Below are 22,722 nucleotides of genomic sequence, written 5' to 3'. Positions count from 1 at the left end.
CTGTAAGAGGCCGGGGACTGAACCCTGACTTTATTACAGAAAAGAGCTGGAGTAAGCTGCTTGCCAAAAATCCAAACTGTAGCCAACAAGTCCCTCCAGGCTCACTTGGAAAGGTCTTGTAACCTCATTGCCGTATGCCTGCTGGGCTCAAAATGAAATGCAAACTTGCATGTTACTTGTGGATTTGGATGCATTATCCAAAGAGACAAATCAGGAGGCCGGGCAAGAAGCATATTATTAAGAGTCCAGAAAAAAAAAAGAAATTACCACAGTCTTTAATGAACTTTATCATATGGGATTTTTGCAATGCCATTCCTTAATGTCTTTCCTGCTCTGGTGTTGAGGAACCAAGTATGACCTTTCTAAATGGGGGTTTTACACGTTCAAGCATTCTGATGAAGTCCTTTAAATGTTGTTTGAAAACTAGTTTTGGGGTATGTAGAAGCAGAGCTGATGTCTTCAAAAAGTTCATCAGCAAGCTCTTCCCAGCCTTCACTTACTTTGGAGCTTTCATTTATTTAAGAACTGCAAAGTTTCTGCAAACACATACAAGTGCTCTTCGTGCTGCAGTGAGGACCAGGATGTCCTGCAACGCTACGCTTGTTTAGGAACCGATTAAATGTTTCCTAATATTCGTAATCATGTGCACGTAGTCATTAGAACAAGTATATGCCTACTTCTTGTCCACTTTTTTGGGGAAAAGAAAAACACAACAAAACTTAACATAATTGGTAGCCAGGAAGGGCTACTTCTAAGTAAGCTCATTTGTTCTGATGCTGTTTTTAGTTGCATGTGTGACATGCACCTACCAACAACTCTAGCTAGTAATTAAAGCTACCTAGTTATTTAACAGTATGGCATCTTCAAACATTAACCAGGAAGGGCATACTCCTTTCCTAACCAAATACTTTACTTTACAGATGCAACAGGCCTCTTGCAGTATTCATAGTGTGACACCAATTAGGACCAACTTTGTAACTAATTGAGTGTTCACAAGGCTGAAGTTATTGTAAGCGCTGAAACCTGACCCCCCTGAGGAACACTGACACGTGCAGATACCCCTGTCCATAACATAGCTAACATTTTAAATGCTGTGTCAGGAGGTCTCATGGATGCCTTAGTTGTAAGCATTATATGTAGTCAGAGTATTTGTAGCACCAGGCTCCAGCATGGCATTTCTTCTCTCAAGTTTACAGCAGAGCTTTATTTCACCTTCTTCTACATCTGGGATCCTGCTGTCTTCTGAGTCTCCATCCATTCAGAATTTGTGAACTTGATTATTCCTGCCTTTGTGACTGTCCTTGACTGAATCTCACTTTATGGATTTTTGCTCAACTCCCTTTTATAGTTTATAATCAAGATTTGACTGCACATTTTAATCCTAGTCTACTGCATATTCCCCCTACTCCTGTACTGCTCAGCCTGAAACACAGAGAACTGATTAGAGGGTTCTCTCCATTCCTCACACCAACTTTTAAATGAAATATCAAACCACACTGGACTGAGAACAGTCCCATTTGACACCTCCACCCAAACTGACACAGTCTGAACTGTTACCAATTACAGTGCAAAGTTTCTTCTGAGAGAGCTGTGTATTATGAAGTTGCTCCATCCAACACACATTCCCGTAGCTTCCCAGATGGAGCTGTACTAGCTTTCCTACTTTTATGCTGCTAACTAGCTCACAAAGAGAAGACATTACCTTGGAATGACATGCACCGAGCAAGCTTTTGTCTCACACTTTTCAGTAGTAAACTGAAATTCAAGTCTACTAGAAATTATTCTTCAGATGGACATCTTTGGTTCCCCTTTCATTAACAAGGTCTTGAGGAAAGAGTACAGTCTGGGATTCAGCAACATGGGAATGTGATGCCTACCTCTTGCTTTCACTTCAAAGTCTTACAGAAAAGATGAAATCATGCAACCCCAAACTTTTCTGGCAAATTCATCTCTGTTTCTATTCCTGGGCTTGCAATCCCATTTCCAGCTGCAAGTCCCACTTCTGCAAGTGAATTTCCACTGTTTATGAACTTTGTCATAAGGTGCTACATGTCAGGGAGTGAAGTGCAGCCTTTATGTGAGGTGACACCTGGGGAAACTTCTCACTCATCACACATACCACTGCAGATAAAACAAGATGCTCCAGGCTGCTGGAAGGAGCTGCAGGCAGAGGATCCTGGCTTCTGAATGGGTCTGCCTGCCTCCTTGTTCAGCCAGACCCCCAGTTCATTAACTTTTTCAACAAAAGGCCGTCTTTCATTATGACTTTTGCGACTGGAGGAGCCAAATACAAAATCTCGTGTGGCTGACATATTACAGTTTTAGCTTGTGGGACTGGCAGAACAGAATCTTGATTTTTTTTCCTGAATCCCCACTAAATGACAGCAGTATATCCTCTCTCTGGCAACATGTAGAGATGTATTTGTAAAAACGTATTTCGAGGCACCAGACACCTATACGTTGTAGCTTTTAAGCATCACTGCTAGGTGATACCTAAAACTCCAAGCAAACCACTAGGTCAAAATGCTTCTCTCACTGTCAGGTCTTACACCTCGGTAGTGCAGAACACCAGCTTAACATACACCTAGAACAACAGCAAGAAGGCAGAAATGCTTGGCAGGTCCACGGAGTTCAACCTCACAGAGAGAGCACCAGATCTGATGTGTGCCGTCACAGAAAACTTGCTGCAACGTCCCTGTTTAGAAGAGCTCTTTTAAAACTGTAAGCTCTACTGCAGAAACACAGCACTTAGCCCCTACATACACCCCTTTCAGAAGGCGATTCCTTCCCAATTACCACAGCACACTCACAAGTCTCCTGTACCCGGCCTGATGCAGTCAGCAACCTTTTGGATTAGGTTTCTAAGGCGTACACACAATATATCCCTTTCTCTCAAGATGCAGATAGTACAGCATTGAGGATGGGACAGAAAGTAATACCTTTCATCTTCTGAGGACTCTCAGAAGAAAATAAGTTTCAGCATGGTTCCCTTTGAGAAAGAGTGAATCTGGTAGACGGCCAAATTCAGTTCAGGAGCTCCCCCAGAGCTACCCCCAGAAAAAAATATATATTTTATTTATATCTGTCATGAAACAACTGGCTCAATTTAAACCGGAAGAGCAGAAGTGTCAGCTTCTGAAGGGACTACAATACAGATGTCCCACCAACGTAAAACACGTTCTAAACCAGAAACTTCACTGTACCATCTGGTTCAAAGAGTTAAACAGTCAGAGGCATGAAACAGTGCAAAAAAAAATTTCTTTAAAAACTAGTTTCAAATATTTAACTTGCATTACAAAAACATGGTGTTGCTTGCATAGCAAAGCATCCCAGAATAGCTGCAACAATTCAGGTCCTCTTTAAATCTCTTCCGCCTGAAGGTTTGTGTGGATGAGGCTAAACCTGCTCAGGTGCCACGCTTGCACGCACTCTCCAGTATCTTGATGTTTTCGAGCAGCTGACAACTGAAATTAGTTATCACAGAAAAGACACAAACACTATCGTACCGATTGCATTAACACATTTAGTGAAAAACCAATGTTAAAAACAAAAAGAATCCCTAAGGTAGAAACAGCAAGATCCCCATCTGCCTCACCCCAAAGACCAGCGCCAGTTCAGCTTGCTACCAACCGCACCACTCCCTCTACACTAAGGCCTTCTTAAGGCTTTCTGCTTTATTGTGCAACACCTGTACCCTTCTGACCACTTACACATGAGAAGAGCTCGCACTGCCAACAACTTTGTTTAAAGTTACTAGAAAACATGAAAAGAGTACACTGGCCTTGAGAGGACAGAGTGGATGATCTAATATGTCCCGTCCATCTGCCGTCTGTGGAATCCTGGCAATGAAGCCTCCTCTTGTCTCGAGGAATTTCCTTTACTCTCATGTCTTTAACCTCAGCAGCACAAGATACTCCTCCATCACTCACACAAAGTGACAGCTCAATATTGGAACAGCTCTGCACAGGAATCCAAAAACTCTGGTGCAAAGCATGTTCTCATTTCTCCTCCAGTATTTGACAAGACAGAAGTAAGAGATGGCAGCACGACTCTGAACACAGTCACACGTAGAGGTGAAGCTTACATACAGGGATAAAAACCAGGAACATTCCCCTCATCTCCCCCTTATTCTCTTATGTAGGAGAACGAGAGGTAAGTTAGTCACTGGTCTTGTAAGAAAAGAGATGGCAGTCTGCATGTCAGGCGTTACTTGGCCCCTCAAGTACTCTCCTGGAAGAAATCCAACAAGTCCTTCCTCAACGAGCCATCCCATTCAACACTCTGACAGCAACGTTAAGTCCACACATTTCATAACTATTCTCTTGAAAAGCAGCGGGGAGGGAGCTGTAATTTCTTAAGTGTTTAATTTTTGAGCACAACACAAACCAGCTGGTTAAACGGGCAATAGTTGTGGAAAGTCACTGAAAGAAGATACTGTTCTTTGTTGCCACCCCTTCCAACTGTAGGCACTTCATACTGAAGGCCTAAGCCTCATTTCCTATTCCTGATAAAAACAAACAAGTTATTGCAGCAGCAAAGAAGCTCAGATACTGCTTCAGTGGGTGGTTTTAATTCTCCTTCATTGTTATCTACTTTTCACTTGAAAGGCATCAAAACAGTGGACACCAATTACGAACTATTCCTCTCTTTTAGCACTTCCATATGCGATGGGTAGCGTGGTGTGCGCTTCAAAAACCGCTGCTGTAAACACACCCCACCCTTCCTCCACCACCTCGGACAGGAATTTCTGTAACCGAGAGAAACAGGGTGGAGATTTTGGGGGATAATGTTTTTATGATTTTTGTGCTCACCACATTCACAGGACTGACAGCATTCCATGTCACATCCTCCTCTTTTCCAAAAGGAGGACAACACTGGCAGCAACATCGTGAACTTCCCAGCACGCTCTGCATTAATCCAAAGTCTCCTTGTCCTGGACAGAAGCGATGGCTTAGCTAAGTCCCACGGCCTTCTGGCTTTTTTCACCTGGCTCTTAACAATAGCAACAACCTGCTCTGTTTACACAAAAATGCTTCCTCAGGCTCATCCTTCCTCTATTAACGAGCCAATGGCATCAACTTACCCCGCTGGAGTGGGATAGGGAAGAAGGCAGCTTGCAAGAAGGAGCAGCCATCAGAAGATGTCTCCAGATTTGGATCCTTGAAGTCAAAGGACCCAGCCCTTACACAGAGCCCACTGCCTGCAGAAGTGGCAAATATGCCATGTGGGACATCTCCCCAAGCTCTGAATGCCGTCGTTAGTGGGCTCATACATTTTAAACCTCAAACTTCTCCAAAAGAGCAGGAGTACATTTTGCACAACAGATAACCTCTATGGACAGGTTTCCAAGGCAGATCATCCTGAAATCTGTGACTTACCAAAATGAAATATTTAAAAAGAAAATGAAAAAAATAAAAAAAGTGCATCTACTGGAGAAAGTACTGTATCCTAAAACACATAGGACTGAAGAAGGAAATTACAACAAAGACAACACTAACAAGACCTTGCATGGACTCTTCAGAACCCAGGCCTGAAGTTTTATTCTCAAGGAATTCAAAGACTACCTAGGTATACAAGTTACAATAGCTAACTGATGAACTAGAAATGTATTTATGATTGTTTATACAAATCTAACAGAAAATATTTCTTAAAGGATCTTAAGCCCACTATCACTGAATCTTTGATCACAAAAAAACAAACAAACAAACATACAGTACCCAAGGTCTCCGTGCTTCTGCTCTGCTGGCTGTTCAAATTGCTCCAGTGAGGACATCCTAAACTTTCTCCCACTTGCTTGTCTCTTTCTAGACAAGAATTAGCAGAAACCTGCCAGCACAGTGAGAAAGGATCCAGGCAGAGAAGACAGAGCCTCGCAGCCTGGTCCCATATTAGCCCTATCCATGGTACGGTTACGTTCACTCCTGATTAGAAATGGAAGAAATGAATAGGAAACCATTAGTTATAAATAGGTGTGTCTGTCATTTGTGAGTTAAGAAATACATAGTACTAAGAGGAACAGAAAACATCCATTATGTTTGAGAAAGCAAGCAAATAACTTATCAAACTAAAAAAAAATTATTCTTTCCGCACTACAGTAATTTGATGGGAGCTAAAAAATGGGACAACGCAACAGTATGGCATAGAGCTCTTCTAATTATGTTAAAATACATCTGTAGATATTTAACACTCCAAATATTTTGACATTAGGTGCTGAATAAAATTCTCCCTGTTCAGATTAAAAATGTCGAAAAAAATTAAACGACTCAGATGCTGGAATGCAGTGTCAATGTCTTTGGAAATCTGTCAGGGATTTTTTTTTTTGACTGTGTATCGAAAGAGAAGATGAACATTTAGAAATTGTTTAAGTAGTCACACAGCACTGATGCCAGAAAGCTCTCTCAGCAGGCTGCATATTCTTCCAACTGTGACCACACACTCCAGGAACTCCTCAGAAAACTTGATCAAGGGTGACACATGTTCTGCCTGCAGCCAGAGGTTGCTGCATGGTCAGCAGGCATGGGAGTGGATAAGAATCGGGTGACACACTGTACAGTCGGGAGACTTCTGGTGGCCCTTCTGCATTACATTGAAGAGGAAACCAGAAACACAAGCAATTGGAGGTATATCATATGGAGGAGTAGGAAACATGTGCTGTTGAGGCAAATATTAGTAGATATTATCCAGCCCCAGTGTACTGCAGGTACGCAAATACCATTCCTCAGAAAGCCACATTGATGCATCAGCAATTCCATCAAGGATGATCAATGTGTTTTGATGTTTTTTTCATGAAGAAATCTTTGAAGACAGGTCTACAGAGTTAGTTACCACATTTTACTACCTACTTACCGCTTTATTAATTAGATGATTATTAGGAAGCTCAGGTTGCACATAGTCAGAACATTCACACAGCAAACATATCTAACAAACATGAACTGGCACAAATGAAAAGGTATTTTCAGAAGTAGGTTTGCTATGTGGAAACACATTTTGCTCTCATATTGAGACCTTTTTTTCAGTCCCATTTCACAAAAGGAATTAGAGCCATTCTCTATCAGAGAACTACACACATGCAAGGATATGTGCTAGATCCAAACTTGAAAGGAAGGAGCCTCAGTTTGCAACATATTTGCAGCATTAACTGCCCTGCTAGCCAGACAGCACTACACTAATAACCTCTGGGAGGATTTCACCATTCAAATAAAGTTTTTGCTTTATGGCAGCAATAGACAGACTTTACTCGATCACTTCCAAATGGTGGTGGCTACAACCAAGGGGGAGAAACAGGAAGGAACTGATGTACTGGAACAAAGAAAACTCACAAGCTCAGCTCCTGAAGAGAACTACTGTGATGGTCAGCGTTACTCCACAATCACCATGTTGTGCTTTCACAGACTGACAGTTCTGTGTTTAACAGTCCACAGGGAGCAAACCAAGACCTGAGTAACGAGATCCCACCAACACCACACTCAACATTAAAATTAAAGACCTGAAAGTTTGAAGGCCCATGAAAGTGCTCTAAAAACATAAAGTCTCACGGCCTCATCAAATTTTGTTATAACTGCATTTGCTAGCCTAAGATTTTCCCAGCAGTGTTGTTCCCCATTTCTCCTCCTGAAACCAAAAAAACTTTCTGGACAGGCAGCAGAAGGCTTTTATGCTCTCTCATACCAAGAAGAAAGGTTCTATTTTCTTATGCTGCTTTGAAAACTGTATGCCCATGGGAAATTTAACAGGTTTGAAAAGTATCAGGATAAGATACAAACAACAGTTTTAATTAAAAAGTATATTAAGAAATCCAAGAACTGGAAGGGGTGTGGGAGGGAGTAAATTCTCAAGTTAAGACATTACTTGAACAAGACCACTCAAATTTCCTATCCTCCTTGTATTCCTATGGTGTTTTACCAAAAAGAAAGAAAGAAAAAAAAAACACATACTAAACCCACAAACAAAAAGAAACATCAAAACAAAAGCTTGGAGTCCTAATGGAATCACTTTAGAGGTGCCAAGGTTACTCTGGAGCTGCTTCTTGCCCAAATAGCAAAGCTGTCTCCCATCAATCTACTTCTGGGGTAAATAGGATACTGGCTACTATCCCAAACTCAAGCAATGCAAACAAACAAGAAAGAAATCTATGTGATATTCATAAAGTAAAATAAGATATTGCCTAGCTGGAGAGCTCTAAGGCTTTGCTGAGCCCCTGTACTTCCTAGGGACACTTTTCCTCTCCCAAGAGATTACACTTGCCTTTGAACTTTCAGCCATATAGAAAAAAGGCTGAGTTGAAATGTCAGCATCATCTTGGATTCAAATCAATCAGCTTGATGCATGATTGCAATAGCTAAACCACTTCACCTCTGCACTGCCCTTGTCCATATGTTCTTTATATCAGCAGTCAGCAGACTGGGTGGCTCAGTGGATTCATTTCCTGTCCTAGGCTTGGGCTCCAGTTTAAACAAAACAAAAAAAAAAAAAAAAAAGAAAACTGAAAAATAAAAATTAGCATCTACTGACAGTTAAATTCACCAGACTTGTTTGCATCAAATCTTTCTCTGTCCAAGAAAGTTGAAAAAAAACCTTCAGTAAGTCCTGGTACAACTGGTGAGTTAGTCAAAAACCTATTCAACTAGCTGGTCACAGCTCTACAAAAACAGCAAAAGAACCAGAAACCTTTCAGATGTTGACATACCCCTGGGTGAGAAGGCGGCAGCAAAGGGACAGGGGGAGAGCCCTGAACAATGTTGACTTTAAAAAGAAAGCAGATTACCAAGGTGAGGACGGCTGCTTCTAAATTAATAGCCCACTGAGTAGCAAAATCTCCACCCACACTCAGGGCTGGGCTTCCTCCAGATGATGCTCTTCTTCAGCTACAATGCAAGAGTTAAATTCCCAAGATAATGTAAATCTAAACAACGTGCAACCTTCAGCATTAACATAGGTGCCTGCCAGCTGGTGACAGTTAAGTGGTTACTTTCTCAAGCTAAACTTATTAGCTAAGGGTCAGGACATTTTGTAGTACTCGAATTGCATTTAACAGCTTGCTGGATTGGTGTGCAGTCTGTTACCAGGGAAGGAGAGATTTCTTATTGCGGGTGTGTTACAGCAAACCAGTCACATCAGGAGTCTGCCATCACTTGGGGCTGGCCATCCACACTGTACTGTCACGTTTGGAAATACCTGCACTACAGCGTTTGAATGCTTGCAAGTTCTTCGACCGTTTCCTTGCTTTGTCCTCCCACCACCTTATCTTCCCCCATAAAACGCTAAATGAAATAAAACAAAGAAAAAGAGCAATGAAGGCCTCCTAAAAAGACAGCTAGTAAAAATAATCCATCTTCCAGATAGGCTATAGTGGGTCCCCCAAAGACACTGTTACAGAACAGGACAAAAAAGGATGAAGCATCAGCCCCACTCTCTGGGGATTAAAGCAGCAGCCAATGGCTAGGATGCCTCAAGCTGCAAAAGGCACCATCAGCCTAAAGAAGGGTCCCCATTGCTGTGACCACACACATACAACTCCCCAAACTACTCTGTGCTTGATCAGTCCATTATCTCCTGGCTTAAGCTGCCCTGTTCACGAAGATGCAACCTTTCTGTTCCAGAGAGCATTGGAAAAGCAAACATCTTCCTTCTGTCTCTGGAAACAGCAGGCATCTTGAAGCAGAAGTGCAAAGCCATTGAAGTTGCCATTCTCTTGACAGTGGAGAACACCAACGACTGCCAGAAAATCAGAGCATTTGCTATGCAGCAAGAAAACAAGACCAAAATAATGAAGGCCCAATCTGCCTTTAATCGTATCTACCTTACAACAACTTCAAAAGCTCCAGCTGCACAAATGAAATATAGAGATGAAATCTAATTGATACCAAAAAAGCGGCAATATTTTGAGACTTTACCCTGATAATTTGCTGCAGCTTCACAATTGCACTGTTCTTGTATTGTTTGTCCAGCTCTGGCTTTTGTCTGCTGTTTGCAGTAAGACCCACACAGTGTAAGCACCCTACCCTCTCACCATCCACAGTAGGAGAGAGCGCGGAAAGGAGTGAGTACAAAACACTTTGCAACAGGTTGCCAAATGTACCAACTGGAACTGAAGTCTTTTCTTGATCTTCTACTTACAGTTCCAGGTGACACTACCATTAAGGACTTATATAAGAATCAAGTAAGTACTTTGGTTTTAAAACTGCTGCCTCTGGACATCTTGAGGTCCCGTGCACACCGCTAGAATCAATACTGCTGCTAGAAAGTAAAGTGGCACAACTCTGTTCTACTAGAAAGGGCTCTTTTTTCTTTCTTTCAAGAATACGGGACTGTCAGTAGCTCCAGATGTTTTACGGAGGAAAAAAGGTAAAAAAATAAAAACTAAAAAAGAGCTCCTACATGAAAGTGCGAGCTTGCTACTGGCTTTCTGCTCACACTCCGCAGCCCATATCCAAGCCCAAACACACAGTTCCACCTTGAAAGGCGGCTGTGTAAAATTGTCACCTCGTTCCACAGACCTGCTCCTGCAAGATCACTGCTGACTTTCTCAAACAAGCTTATGTTGGCTTTTTATTTCCACTGAACTCTGCTGAGACAGATCTGGCACAGCGGGAGGGAGCTGGATTCTCTCCTTTACACCGGCAGCACCACTGCGCTGTAATCGCTCACACCTGTCCAAACCCACAGGCAGGACTGGGCTGCACACACGGGCTTCTCAGGTGCCCTGTCAGGTCCTCAGGCAGGCTGAGCTCCGGCTACCTGGGAAATAACAGTTCTGCCCCCATCCTTAGCATCCCTCTCCCCTGCCATGACAGGTAAAAAGCCAAGCTGAATGCAGGCACTTCTTTCCCAAGCTCACTTGTTTCAGCACTGTGAAATGCTGAATTTCAGCTAAAACGCAAAGCTCTCTCCTGCACACTTCAATTTAGGGCAGCTCTGCCACACCTTCAACTTCTCTTGAGCTGGAAAGCTATTGTTTCCTCAACAGCCTGAAGGGAGCTGCTGTCTGTAACCATCATTGCGACTGTAACAAGACAACTTCCTACTTGGAGATTTGCCTGAATTGTGTGATGAGCACAATGAAAATAAGCTGTAGCTACAAACTGCAGTCTTAGAGATGTTCAGAGCTCCCAGTGACCCCTCGCCAGCCAGCAGAGGCTGGCTGCATGGACCTGATGCAAACGAGCAGAAAACCTCAAGCTTATTTCTCTCCCATCCATAAACCATGAGCAGAGATTCAGCTGATGCTTTGTGCCTACAAATGAATTTTGGTGGAGAAGCAGACCTTGTTTCTAAGCCCCAGAAGCAACAGTTAAAGCAGAGAACACCAGGAAGGAAAACACAAAATCATGCTCTTCTTATGCATCATGATGAAAGAGGGAAAAGATTTTCCCTTCTAGCTCTAGAAAGAGCCCTGTGTTTTCTTCTATGTGAAGGAATGGGCACCAAACTCAAAACTGTGTTTTATTTTATATGCACTGTGCAACCTGAATGTTGCATCAGTAAAACAGGGGGAGGGTGAGAAGAAGGAGGTGCCTCATTTAATTCAATCCTCTGGAAACACATATTGTGTCTGGACCTTACGAGCATAAATCTTACAAGGCAGCCATTCAAGGACCAGCTTTCATCAACTACAGCAACTGATGGTGATGACAGTTAGATGTGGAAAATATACAACGCTGACACGGTGAAGGCACATTTCCTGAAGGACCATACAATGGGGACACCAAATACGAACACATCTATAAAGAGGGCACCCCTGAGTATCCATTTCTTTATTGCTCTTCCTCCTGTTCAGGATTTTTTGCAAACTTTTAGCGTGGACTCTTTTCCAAGATCACCCTTTGGACCTTGTATGCAAGCTCTCAGATATGATGAGGAGTGAAGAGAATAGGCAATTTGCTCCTGTGTTTGAGAGGCATGAAGCAAATGAATAAACCCATCTCAACCCAGATCGTCCATTCACACGTGCCCCTTTGGGCTCTGTAAGAGCAGACGCACTGCTGGATGACTTACCCTCTTCACAGTTGCTCCCCGTGAAGCCAGGACAGCACCTCCACTCCAGCGTGGTCACAGTTCGGTAGGACATTTTGTACGTGGGCCTGATAAGAGTCCTGTAACTAACACAAACAAGCAGTCAGTAGGATGCACCTTTCTACCAAGTCACAGCACATCTTCCTTCCTAGAAACATCCTCAGAGCACCCAGTCAACCCCAGCTGCAGGGAAGAAAAAAAATAACAGAATATACAAAATAACAAAATAACAGAAAAAGTGTTTATCACAGCGTGGATCTGATTCTCCAACCTTTATTTTTCTCCTTAAGCCCTCATACTCTTGGCTCTTCCCCACACCTCTCCTCTAAGTAGCACCAGTATGCTTTAAGGTGCTCTCATCGCTAACAAGTTGCTTCAAGTAGCAGAGATATGACTCGTTTCCCTTGCTCCACCTCCACGTGGATTTTCTGATGTTTAGCCTTTCTTTGGTAAGTACTCAGAGTTTCCAAGACATTATTTCCACAAAAATTGCATAAATCTCTGTCAAATGTCTTCCTTTTTCCCACCCTTGCCACTTAGAGCTGGGGCCTGCTAACACACCTGCATGCCACATCATGCCACAACACTACACCAGCGATCTGCATGCAGCCTTTTCCCAGTTAGCTAACCCATGCCTGTTTTCCTTATCTGAAGTAGGGTCACACTCTTCCTCAGCACAGCCGAGGTTGTGCAGGACACCTTCTGCTCTGTGGACATCACACAGCACCCTCAGGGTTCCATTTACAGCACAAGAACCGCCATGCCCCACTGGAAACCAGAAGGCTGTCTGCAGACACAAGCAGATCTCTGCAAGGCACCAGCCTTGCCTTCTGAAATCCGTGCAAGACTGACAGTTGCATAAGATCCAGCTTTTGTTTTAAAACACTGGCCCTTCAAAGCTGACAAATCGGAGTTTTTCCCGCATACTGCCAGACAAGTCACTGCTGCTATTCATGCAGTTGAAAGAAAGCACAGAAGTTGTACTCTACAAGTTCCCCTCAAAATTCCTACTCGTACTTAACAGCCAAAGGAATTTGGCAGGCACAGGGAGAGGCTGAAGCACTGGGATTACAGTGCTGCAGACTGCAGCTTTCTGCTTCTCTCTCAAGACTGGGCAGATGCAAGCCCACAGCCTCCAGGTATCCACAGGGAAGAGCATCCTCAAGCAGCACCGAGAGCCTCCAGGAGACAGAGCACAGTCACAGCCTGCCCTGCCTAGAGCTCTGCCCCAGCCCAGCCGTGCAAAAGGCCAAGACAGGGCTAGATGTCTCATGAACCTAATCGAAACCCCTCTGTGAAGCACAGCAGGCACGTGTACATCCGGGACAGCACAGCAGTGACAGTAGTGCTGTTAATCTGAAGAGCAGTAACATGCACTTACCAGGAGAGGCTGCCCATGTACGGCTTGGAAAACAGGCAGCATCTCACCCGTGGGTAACAGGATTTGGGGAACTTATTTCTCAGGAAGCTGTGGCTGATTATTTATGCCAGCTGCCAAACACAGAAACCAACTTCTCCCATAGCCACTGGGTAAGAGGATCTGCACGAGCTTCTTCCTGAGCACGCAGCTGCCTGCGCTTGGAACAGCATTGCCCAGGGATGGGAGAGCAATGCTCAACGTTATGTCTTCACCCTCCGAGTTGCCAAAAAGCACACCAGTTACTGCTAATTCCAGCAACTGTGATCCAGGCACTTGTCTAATAAGGGCTGGACAGAGCCAGCTCATTCCACCTAGCACTTCTCAATCTCCGCATTCAATGGCATTCAGGAGTCTGCAACCACAAGCAACCCTGAGGACTTGGCACCGTGTTGGTGTAGGTGGTGTGTTTTGCTTTTGTTTGGGTTTTGCTTTTAAAACAGAAGGACCTAAGTCACAGAGGCTTGAAATCTCTTTCTAAGCATCTCTCAGAATAGCTCTGGCAAACTTTAGAAACTGAACCCAAGACTCCCAACTCCCAGTCTTGGAGTTGGACTTGAGACATCTTTCCACACTTAAGCCCCGAACCATCAGTCAGAAGTTCATGACTTTGTCACTAACACCACAGTTGGATTTGACCTTGAGATGAAAGTCTCCAGCCCTGTTACCAGTGTCTGGAGCCAGCCAGTCTCCAACCACACCGTGATTTTAAAACCATGTTTCTGCCAACACCAAGATGTTAAAGCTCTCTCAAACTTCATTATGAAGTGTGGAGAGTAGCTTGAGCCAGACTGGAATCTTGGCAGCAGTTCTGTGATGGGGAAGTAGCTGTAGTTTTAATCCTCAAACGAGAGAGGACTTCTCAGGGCACGACAAACTTAGAGCTCAACCATCACGGCCTACCACCCACCCTGAATTTCCTGGAAGAGTCCTGCCGTTTGCAGCTCTGTTCAGCGTTGTGCAAGTCAGGCACGTGAAGGAGTCCCAGCTTGCTACCTCCAATTTGCTTTGAAGTTGCCCTCTTCTTCAGAGCATTGTTTTGTGACATGGCACCAAGGTCTGCTATGACATAATCTCACCGCATCACACCATGCATATTTCTGGCTGCTGTTTTAGGAGGGGAGTAAAGAAAACTCCTCTAACAAAGCACAACCAGTGCTTCTGATAACCAAAGTATTCCTGTCACATTCATATTGCTCTTGCACTCAAAGGAGAGGAAAAGCCATGCAAAAAGAAAAGAAGATACCTGTGAAAGATAAGCCTCAGAACGAAAATGTGTGGAAAACATAATGGATATGAAAAGGAGCTGGTAGGGGAAGAGGAAAGCCTTTCCCTTGGATTCCACCTAGGCCACAAACACTGGCATAGAAATACTGCAAAACCAGGTAAGAGAGGAGATTAGGACGAGCTACGACCTGCACTTCTTTTGTTCCCAGGGAGCTGAAGGGCATACTCAGCACGTGCAGTCCTGTTCAGCAGAAGACCTCTAAGCACAGAGAAGCGAGCTACCAAGACCTGCAGCTCCACTGCAAGAAACACATCACTTACCAGCACTCTTACTGAGGCTCACAGCCAAATCCCAGGGACCAGGGCAGCATGGGAAGAGGAACCCAGAAATCTCAGCCAGCAGCCACCACTGTTACTAGATCAGAAAGGATCAGGAAAGCCAGGAATCCAAGCGTCCACCCTCCCCTGCAACTATTCCCATGGTAATGAGGTATCAACCCAGTAGATCCAACCCTCTCCGTGGTTATATAGCTATCATCTTTTGAGCATGAAAAATCCTTCTGAGTTAAAAAACAAGTGCTAACTCTACATTAAAAGATCAGAACAAAAAACTTTTGGTAGTTCTCCTAATATTTGGGGCACATGGCCTGATTTACAGACATGCCAAAAAACCTAAAATGCCTTGTGGAAAATCAGCATGTTCTGAAGTAACACTTCCAGTTTGTCAGGTTGCACGTTCATATCTTGAAATGCTTGGCTACCCTGGAGAGATGGGAGGTTGGAAAGGGTTGGGCAAGTGTTGACATAGAAAAGAGTATCCTGTGGGTATATCCCAGAAACACATCCAAGAAAACCATTTCCTCAAGAAGCTAATAAGAACACATCCGAATCCCAACACCATCCCCACTCCAGGCAGACCATCATAACTATCCCCTAAAGTAACTATCCCCTAAAGCCTACCACACACTGATTACACCAGGTAGCTTCTCTATGGATTACCGACAGGATACCTTCACCCCAAACCAGAGCCACAGCAGACACAGGGGCAGGGAGTGCCTTTATCGTCATGTTGGTGCTTACAAGCATGGCAGAGACTACTATCCTCTGATTTTTTTGTTCCCTGCAGCCCTGGCTCTGCCAGCTTCCCCAGCACAAAGCCTGTGGATCCCCAGGTAAGAACATAACCAGGGGAGTTTCAATACGTTCCTTCGGACACCAGACAAAAACCACAACCTGCAGCTGCAGGACTGTTGGAGGTCATTGCACATGCCCTGCCTTTGCCAAAAGGGAGGAAGGGAATTTGTTTTCAGTTTGCTCTTATCTGGTTTGCACAACTTATCAACAGCCTAAAACACAGAAAATTTGCACCTATATGCCTCCCATCCCAAGCTAGGCAAAGCATTGACCCTGTAGCAATAGTCTTCAAAAGCAGAGCAGACTGAAATGGATGATCCTGCAGAATTCCTTCTTTGTTATTCGGCAAACTAGCTCATAAAATACCCCAAGGAGCAAAAATGTGCTCAGTTTAAATAAAAGTGTTTTTTTTTTACAAAACAAAAAACTGCATCCAAAAATACTGAACAGCAAGAATGATCCAGGCAAGATGTATAGCCTGCTTACATTAAAAACACCATCAAAAGCATGTATCTGTGATAAGCCAAACCAGATAGAATGCCAAGGGGTGAAAAAGATGCAATGGCTGGCAGTCAGCAAGGCACTGCAGCTCATGGGGGTTTTCTGTACTGCAAGAACACTCTCCCCTTCCACCTCTCCCCATCTCTGAGCAATGTTGAAAGACGACTGGTGAGCAACTTTATGTTTGGGGTTTCAATGGCTCTTGCTGAAGCATGGGAGCCAGGTAAGACCATCCCTGTACAAGCCAGCTATGGGTTTCCAGAAAAGTGTCCAGATTCTCTGAAGCCAGACAGTGCTACAGAGAGTGGATGCTCAAAGGCTAGAGTGAAATGGAGCTATATGACCACTAAGCACAGCAAAAAAAAGGAAAGATAAAAACTTCACACAGCCTTGCTGGGAACAATCATTCTTCTAGGATGAATCAAGTAAGAGAGGAGTTGGAATATCCTGCCACAATCTGAAGAAGCAGGCTTCTAGATTTGATATATGGATTTTCATAGCAACAACAGTTTGAAGAGGAAAATGTTTGCCTTCCAAAGGCAGTGCATGAGCTGTCAGGCTGTTCTCACATGCTCTTAACTCCAGAGATACTATTTTACTGTCCACAATAGTCACACACACAGGCTCTAAACAAAATTGGGTTCATTTTGCCCTATCAGGGCAAGAAGTTGTCCTGCTCTCAAAGTCATAAGCCGTAGTAAGGCAAAGGAAACACTAACTCGTAATATATTCTCATCTTTCAGGAGAGGTAGCATCACTTGACCAAAGGCAGAGGAAGACACAAAACCTCCTGCAACTAAACATAGGTCTTAAATCCGTGCCTAGTCTATGAAACCATCCTTCTCCATGAGCCTCAGGGAGGGTTGAGTCCCAAGTATGGTAGAATTGTGCGTTAGCCTACAGGTGCTGCAAGAGAATGACTGCTCAGAAGAAGGGTTACCATTCAGGTGCCTGGGTTTACCGGCAGCTGGGTGCAACCATGAAGGCAGACTCCCAGAGATTAGGTTGCCATTGAAACACCAAGCAAGAGACTTTATCCCTTCCTTCAGACAGATAAATAGCATGCAACTTTTCTAAGTACGTTAGGAGCTTCAGCCAGACTGCTGGAAAGCTGCCTGTTCACTTCGTAGTGTGACAAAGCAAAGGCATATCCTATGGCACGCAGAAGCTGAAGCCTTCGCAACACAAATGGAGAGAGTTCAAGAGCAGATCTGCTGAAGGAAAACCTCCAGCCAAGACCGCTCCAAAGCAACTCAGCACCCAAGCTAAATAAAGAGTCTGGGGTGGAGGGCAAGAAGAGAGCAGCTCATCCCATCCCAGCCAAGATGACAACACTCCTGCAAAAGAAGCACAGCTGCCAGCTTCCCAAGAGCAAGTGAACAGACAGCGAGGACATCGCGCAACCAAAGCTGCTGGGCTGGGGATCTCACAGATACTCCCCTGTCAAATGCCTGACCCTCAGCGGCAGTTTGTGCAATGAGGAAAAGAAACATAGCATGAATGAATGGGAGACAGGAAATTGACTTAATCCGTTCCTGGCCACGCTGATGTCTGCTTGTAAGCAGCATCTCTCTACCAGAGAGCCCCTCTCAGCTGTCACCGCACGGTTGAGAGATGCCTTTTTTTTGGCTGGCGTCCCTCTTGCTAGTGAGCAGCCTGATAACGGGTGCTGGCAGAATGAAGGCTCTCCCAGATACGGTTGACTCCCTGCAAACAAGGAGATGAAAACAGTTTATTTCAAGTCACAGCTGGGAAAAATACTATAAAGCCAAAATAATGCCAATAGCTTACTGACATTTTGCTGTGCTTACAATCAAGCATAACACCATATGAATCTGCCTGTGCATCCACTTCAAGCACAGGCACCAGAAATCTTGCTGATAGAAGAAAAGGAGAAGGGCCAGAAGGTCTTTAAGTCTGTCCTTCAGGCAAAAGGGAAACTTATTTATACAGTACCTGAGCGACCACAGGGATTATAGAGAGTGAGATCACTTCTAGCCATAAACAGACTTTGAGTAAGCCTGACACACCCCAAAGACCAGACTTGCAGAAAGCTGAAGCCACAGAGGTGCTGATACAGAGTAGGAAAGGAGGAAACAAGCTATTTGATGGGAACAAAGCATTGGTTGGGTAAAGTACTCTTGCTGGAGCTGTCTTCTAGTGCAGATACAGGCAAGTTTATGCCAGCACTGAGAACTGTAGATACAATAGAGAAGTTCCTTCATATTACAGGAACAAACTTGAGGACTGGCGAGCTACAGAAGGCAATAGGTTTAGTGACACAACACATTCTTTGGTTCCCTACCAGTGAAACATGCGCAGGTTTCCTCCTGAGTTTTGGGAAGTGTGAGGATAGGACGCTATCACCTTTGACACCATTTACTGCTTTCCTCTGCTGAATGTAACTGGGAATATCCTTGGTACCAGGAATTGAAGCATTCTGGAATTAGATGAAACATGAGCACAGGTGACCTTTGCCATTAGAGGCTAAAGGCACATTGCGACTAAGTGGACAGCCCATGACTGTTAGGCCACTTCTACCATTCTTTTTTGGGGGAAGAGTTGGTTTGAAACACAAAAAGAGGCAGTATTTGCCCTGACTGCAGCGCCAGTACTCACAGATGCTTTTGCCCTGCACAACAGGCTCATCAAAGGAAAGAAAAAAAAAATGAAAAAAGACTACTTTTAGAAGGGCAGCAGTGTCACCCAAAGCCTTCAGACATGTGAAGGTAGCTTCTGGGATTTGGGAGTTTTTTGTTTTGAAAAATTAAGTATAGAATGACTCTCAAGCCCAATAGTTACTGCAGAAACTGACATAGGGCACCTGAGTTTCATTTTCTGCTCTGGTGAGTATTCTGTTCATCTTCAATGTGAGCTTTCAGAGACCTCTCCTAGGAAGTCCTGCAGCTTGGAGGCCGGTATAAGCTTGCCTGTCTCTTCAAAGCCCATTTCTCCATGGAAAAAGAAGGAAACCACATAGAACTTTTCCACTGTTAAGGGAACTGCACTAACAAGTGTGGTGCTGAATAGAAGAGGGACTCAACTGTCCGGCAATGTCAGAGAATTTCTCACTGCTATCCTTACAAGTTTTCACCTGAAAACAGGTGATAGGTTTCACCTGAAACAGGTGAGGAGGGTGTTTTTTAAAGACACAGCATTCATGTTATTGAAGGTTGTGAGAAGCGTAGCTGTTCAACTAATTTCAGCTTGGAACTGAGACTAGAGAAAGCCAGTTATTCTCACATCCCTAGGTGCTGGCAGTGTGACACAGACAGGCAACAACACAGGCCCAGGAAGTAAGACTTCAACCAAAAATACGCATGCACAAGTTGCACACCACAACATCCATCAGTTTCGGTGGCTGTTTTTCATTCTGCTATCAGAAGTCAGATGTACTGCCAAAAAGAAGCAACCACCTATAAAAGATGTCTAGGATTAGGATAATTTATTTGACAACGCACTAAACTCTCGGGATGCCTGTGGCTTTGACTTCACTGCCATTTGTTCCTGGGGCTTGCTCTCTCTTATAGTGAGAGCACAGTAAACGATAAGAAGCTGGCACGTGCTGCTCCAGCTTTACCTTTGTTGATAACTGGGTGGGCTCCAGCATTTGCCAGCAGCTTTCTGGAGGTTCTTAGGAATGAGAGGTCCAGGGTCTCTCTCTATTTTGTGTCACATGATGCACAATTAGGACAAATTACATACTCATGCCCTTAGAAGGGTGCCATTGGCTCTGTGTCCTCCCACTTGTAAAGGGAGCAGAGCATTAGCGTCTTCCCATCTCTTCCGGAAGGTTTCTTCTTGATGATCATCTTCCAGAAATGCAGCTCCCATCAGCTAAGGTTTCATCAGCTAAGAACGTGAATATTAATAACTTCAGCTTCTTTATGTTATTTTTCACATAGAAAGAAAAATTGAGAAGTCTGCTGCCATTCTGCATTGTTTCCAAACAATTGGACTCGTCAAGCAAATGAACCAAGCTACATTTCAAACCGAAAACATTTTGTGAATAACAATGTCACAATGGCAGACAACTCCTAAAGTCTCTGGGTTAATAACGTAAGAAACAATGTATAAGAGTAACTGCAGGAGCCCGCAAAAAGGATTTTTACCAGTAACATGATCAATTGTTTAGTACTCATGAAACTGCAGTTATATTAACAAGGAAAAATATGCAAGATTTTTGGCAAGTTTGGGAGACAAGGTGAAAGCTCACAAGTTTCTAATGACAATTATGTGTGTAAAACGTCTGGGAAATTAAAAAGCTTCAACAGAAGTTTGGCCATGGCAGTGTAAAATATTAAGTGTTTCAACCACAGCCTTGCATAAAACAAGACCAAAGAGACACCAAAGCAGATATATTACAAGCGAAAAAACTCAGACTGACCAGTGGCCAAGTAGAAACTAGATAACCAACTGTGGTAACTGCCACATGGAAAATGTGAATTCCAGATGAAGAGAGTCTCAGGAGCAGATCAGTGCATGCAGGAGGCACATAGCCCAAGAAGATGGATCTCTGGGTATTTACGTTGGTAGTTCAGCCATGTGCTGGCTAGGTTGTCGACTAAGAGGACCTCATGCTGTGGCTGAATTGGAAACAACAGCCACAAAATGACTAGATTATAGGCTTGTCTATATGGGAAATTCTTACGGAAGCAAGGCGTACATTTAGAGGACAACGACTTCTCTGTGCCAGCTCCCAGATGGGTGGGTAACATTATTCTGCTCTGAGGATACCTTTCAGAGAAGGCAGGACTCAACACCACAGACACCGTACACAGGAAGGTAGCTGCTCAGGATAGCTATTGCACTGGTTTTTTTTAAATATGGATCCTAAGACTGTAAAGGATTGAAAGACCAAAGTAGGCCAATAGCAGACTGCATGGAAGTTGACAAGCCACTGTCTCTAAGCTTTGTTTCTCATCTAGGGAGAGATGATATCATGCTTTCATGCATGTCTCTAAAGAATATTGAGACAAAGGAGTAAGAGGTGCTGGATGGGAATTCCGCTCTGAGAGGATGCTGCCTTTGTCCAGCACTGTCTGCAAGGACTTGGAGCAGAGCTTTCCGGTATATGTAATCAACATCCCGCTTAAAGGCCCAGGTACAAGGACTTGATACCAACCAGTGCTATCGGGCCAGCATCCCCACTAACCCTGTTCAGTCACACTGCTCTCTTACAGACTTTATTTTGCTTTGTGTCTAACAGCAGCCTCCTGCATGTGGATGCACATGCTTGCATTACAACGTAAGTTAAACTGTTTCATGTAGCTTGCCTCTAATACTGCACTCAAGTGTGTAAAATGGGCATTCCTTAGTTCTACCATCGATGATGCAGAAGATGGTCTGACCTTATAGAGCTCACTGTGCAGTACTTAAAAGCTAGGCAATTTAACGAGAAGTGCAGGAAAGCGTGTACAGGCAACGTGAGACATGAAGATTTTTACCTCACTAAGTTGGCACAAGGTCCAGGCCACCGGCAGCTCTGATAAACTCGCTGGATCACCGTTTCTGAACCATTCTGCACTTGGCAGGAAACTGTCCGTGTGACCGTATAGTGACACCAATGCCTGTGGAAAGAAAGGATGATATTAGCTCCAGTAAGACAGCAAGCTAAACCAACATATGAGAGACTGCTTAACGAACTTAATTTCCTTTTACAACAAGATTACCCAATCAGTAGGCTAAGAGAATCCAGTAGATGTGATTTCCTTTTTATTTGAGCAAAGCTTTCAATACTATCTCTTACGGTATCCTTCTGGACAAAGTGTCCAGCACTCAGCTTGACAAGTTCGTAGCACGATGGGTGAACAATTAGCTGATGGGCCGGGCTCGAAGGGTTACAGTAAATGGGATGACATCAGACTTGTGGCCAGTCACTAGTGGGGTTCCACTGGAAGAAATCAGATCCTAAGTTTTTGGATGATAATAAATTAGGGGAATCTGTTGACTCCTTGAGGGCAGACAGGCCTAGCAGAGAAATCTTCGCAAATTAGAGGGCTGGACAATCACCAACCACATGAAATGTAATAGGAGCAAAAGGCACATTCTGCATCCGGGACAGGGCAATCCTGGATATACATACAGACTGGGGGACAAGAGGCTGGAGAGCAGCCCCACACAAAGGCATCTGGGCGTTTTGGTTGACATGTTGAATACAAGTCAGTGTGCCCTGGCAGCTAAAAGGATCAACAGTGTCCTGGGATGATGCATCCAGCACGACATTGCTAGCTGGTCGAGGGAAGGGATTGTCCCACTCTGCGCTGGTGCAGCTTCACCTCGAGCACCGTGTGCAGTTTTGGGTGCCACAAGAGAAGGACGTAAAGCTTAGAGTGTCTGAAGGAGTGCAAAGATGGTGAAACATCTAGAGGCAGATATAGGAGAAGTGGCTGAGGTCCCTTGGTTTGTTCAGCCCAGAGCAGAGCAGGCTG

At 44.1% G+C, this 22,722-nt stretch overlaps 1 protein-coding gene across 6 annotated transcripts in view; it reads right to left on the bottom strand.

Moving 5' to 3' along the window:
- Positions 1 to 22,722, bottom strand: part of COL26A1 (collagen type XXVI alpha 1 chain) — a 176,625-nt gene that overhangs the window by 131,019 nt on the left and 22,884 nt on the right. For 5 of the 6 annotated variants that reach the window (XM_048068115.2, XM_048068117.2, XM_048068118.2 and 2 more), the window contains exons 2-3: positions 21,739 to 21,861; positions 11,995 to 12,098 (exon numbers count right to left, since the gene is read on the bottom strand). In XM_048068115.2, the coding sequence (XP_047924072.2) occupies positions 11,995 to 12,098; positions 21,739 to 21,861 (227 nt within the window). The remainder of the gene's footprint in view (positions 1 to 11,994; positions 12,099 to 21,738; positions 21,862 to 22,722) is intronic. The other variant, XM_048068116.2, reaches the window with a different exon arrangement.

The sequence above is a fragment of the Anser cygnoides genome, chromosome 18 (assembly GCF_040182565.1).
Source record: "Anser cygnoides isolate HZ-2024a breed goose chromosome 18, Taihu_goose_T2T_genome, whole genome shotgun sequence".
NCBI lineage: Eukaryota > Metazoa > Chordata > Aves > Anseriformes > Anatidae > Anser > Anser cygnoides.
This window is presented reverse-complemented; position numbering and strand designations above follow the sequence as displayed.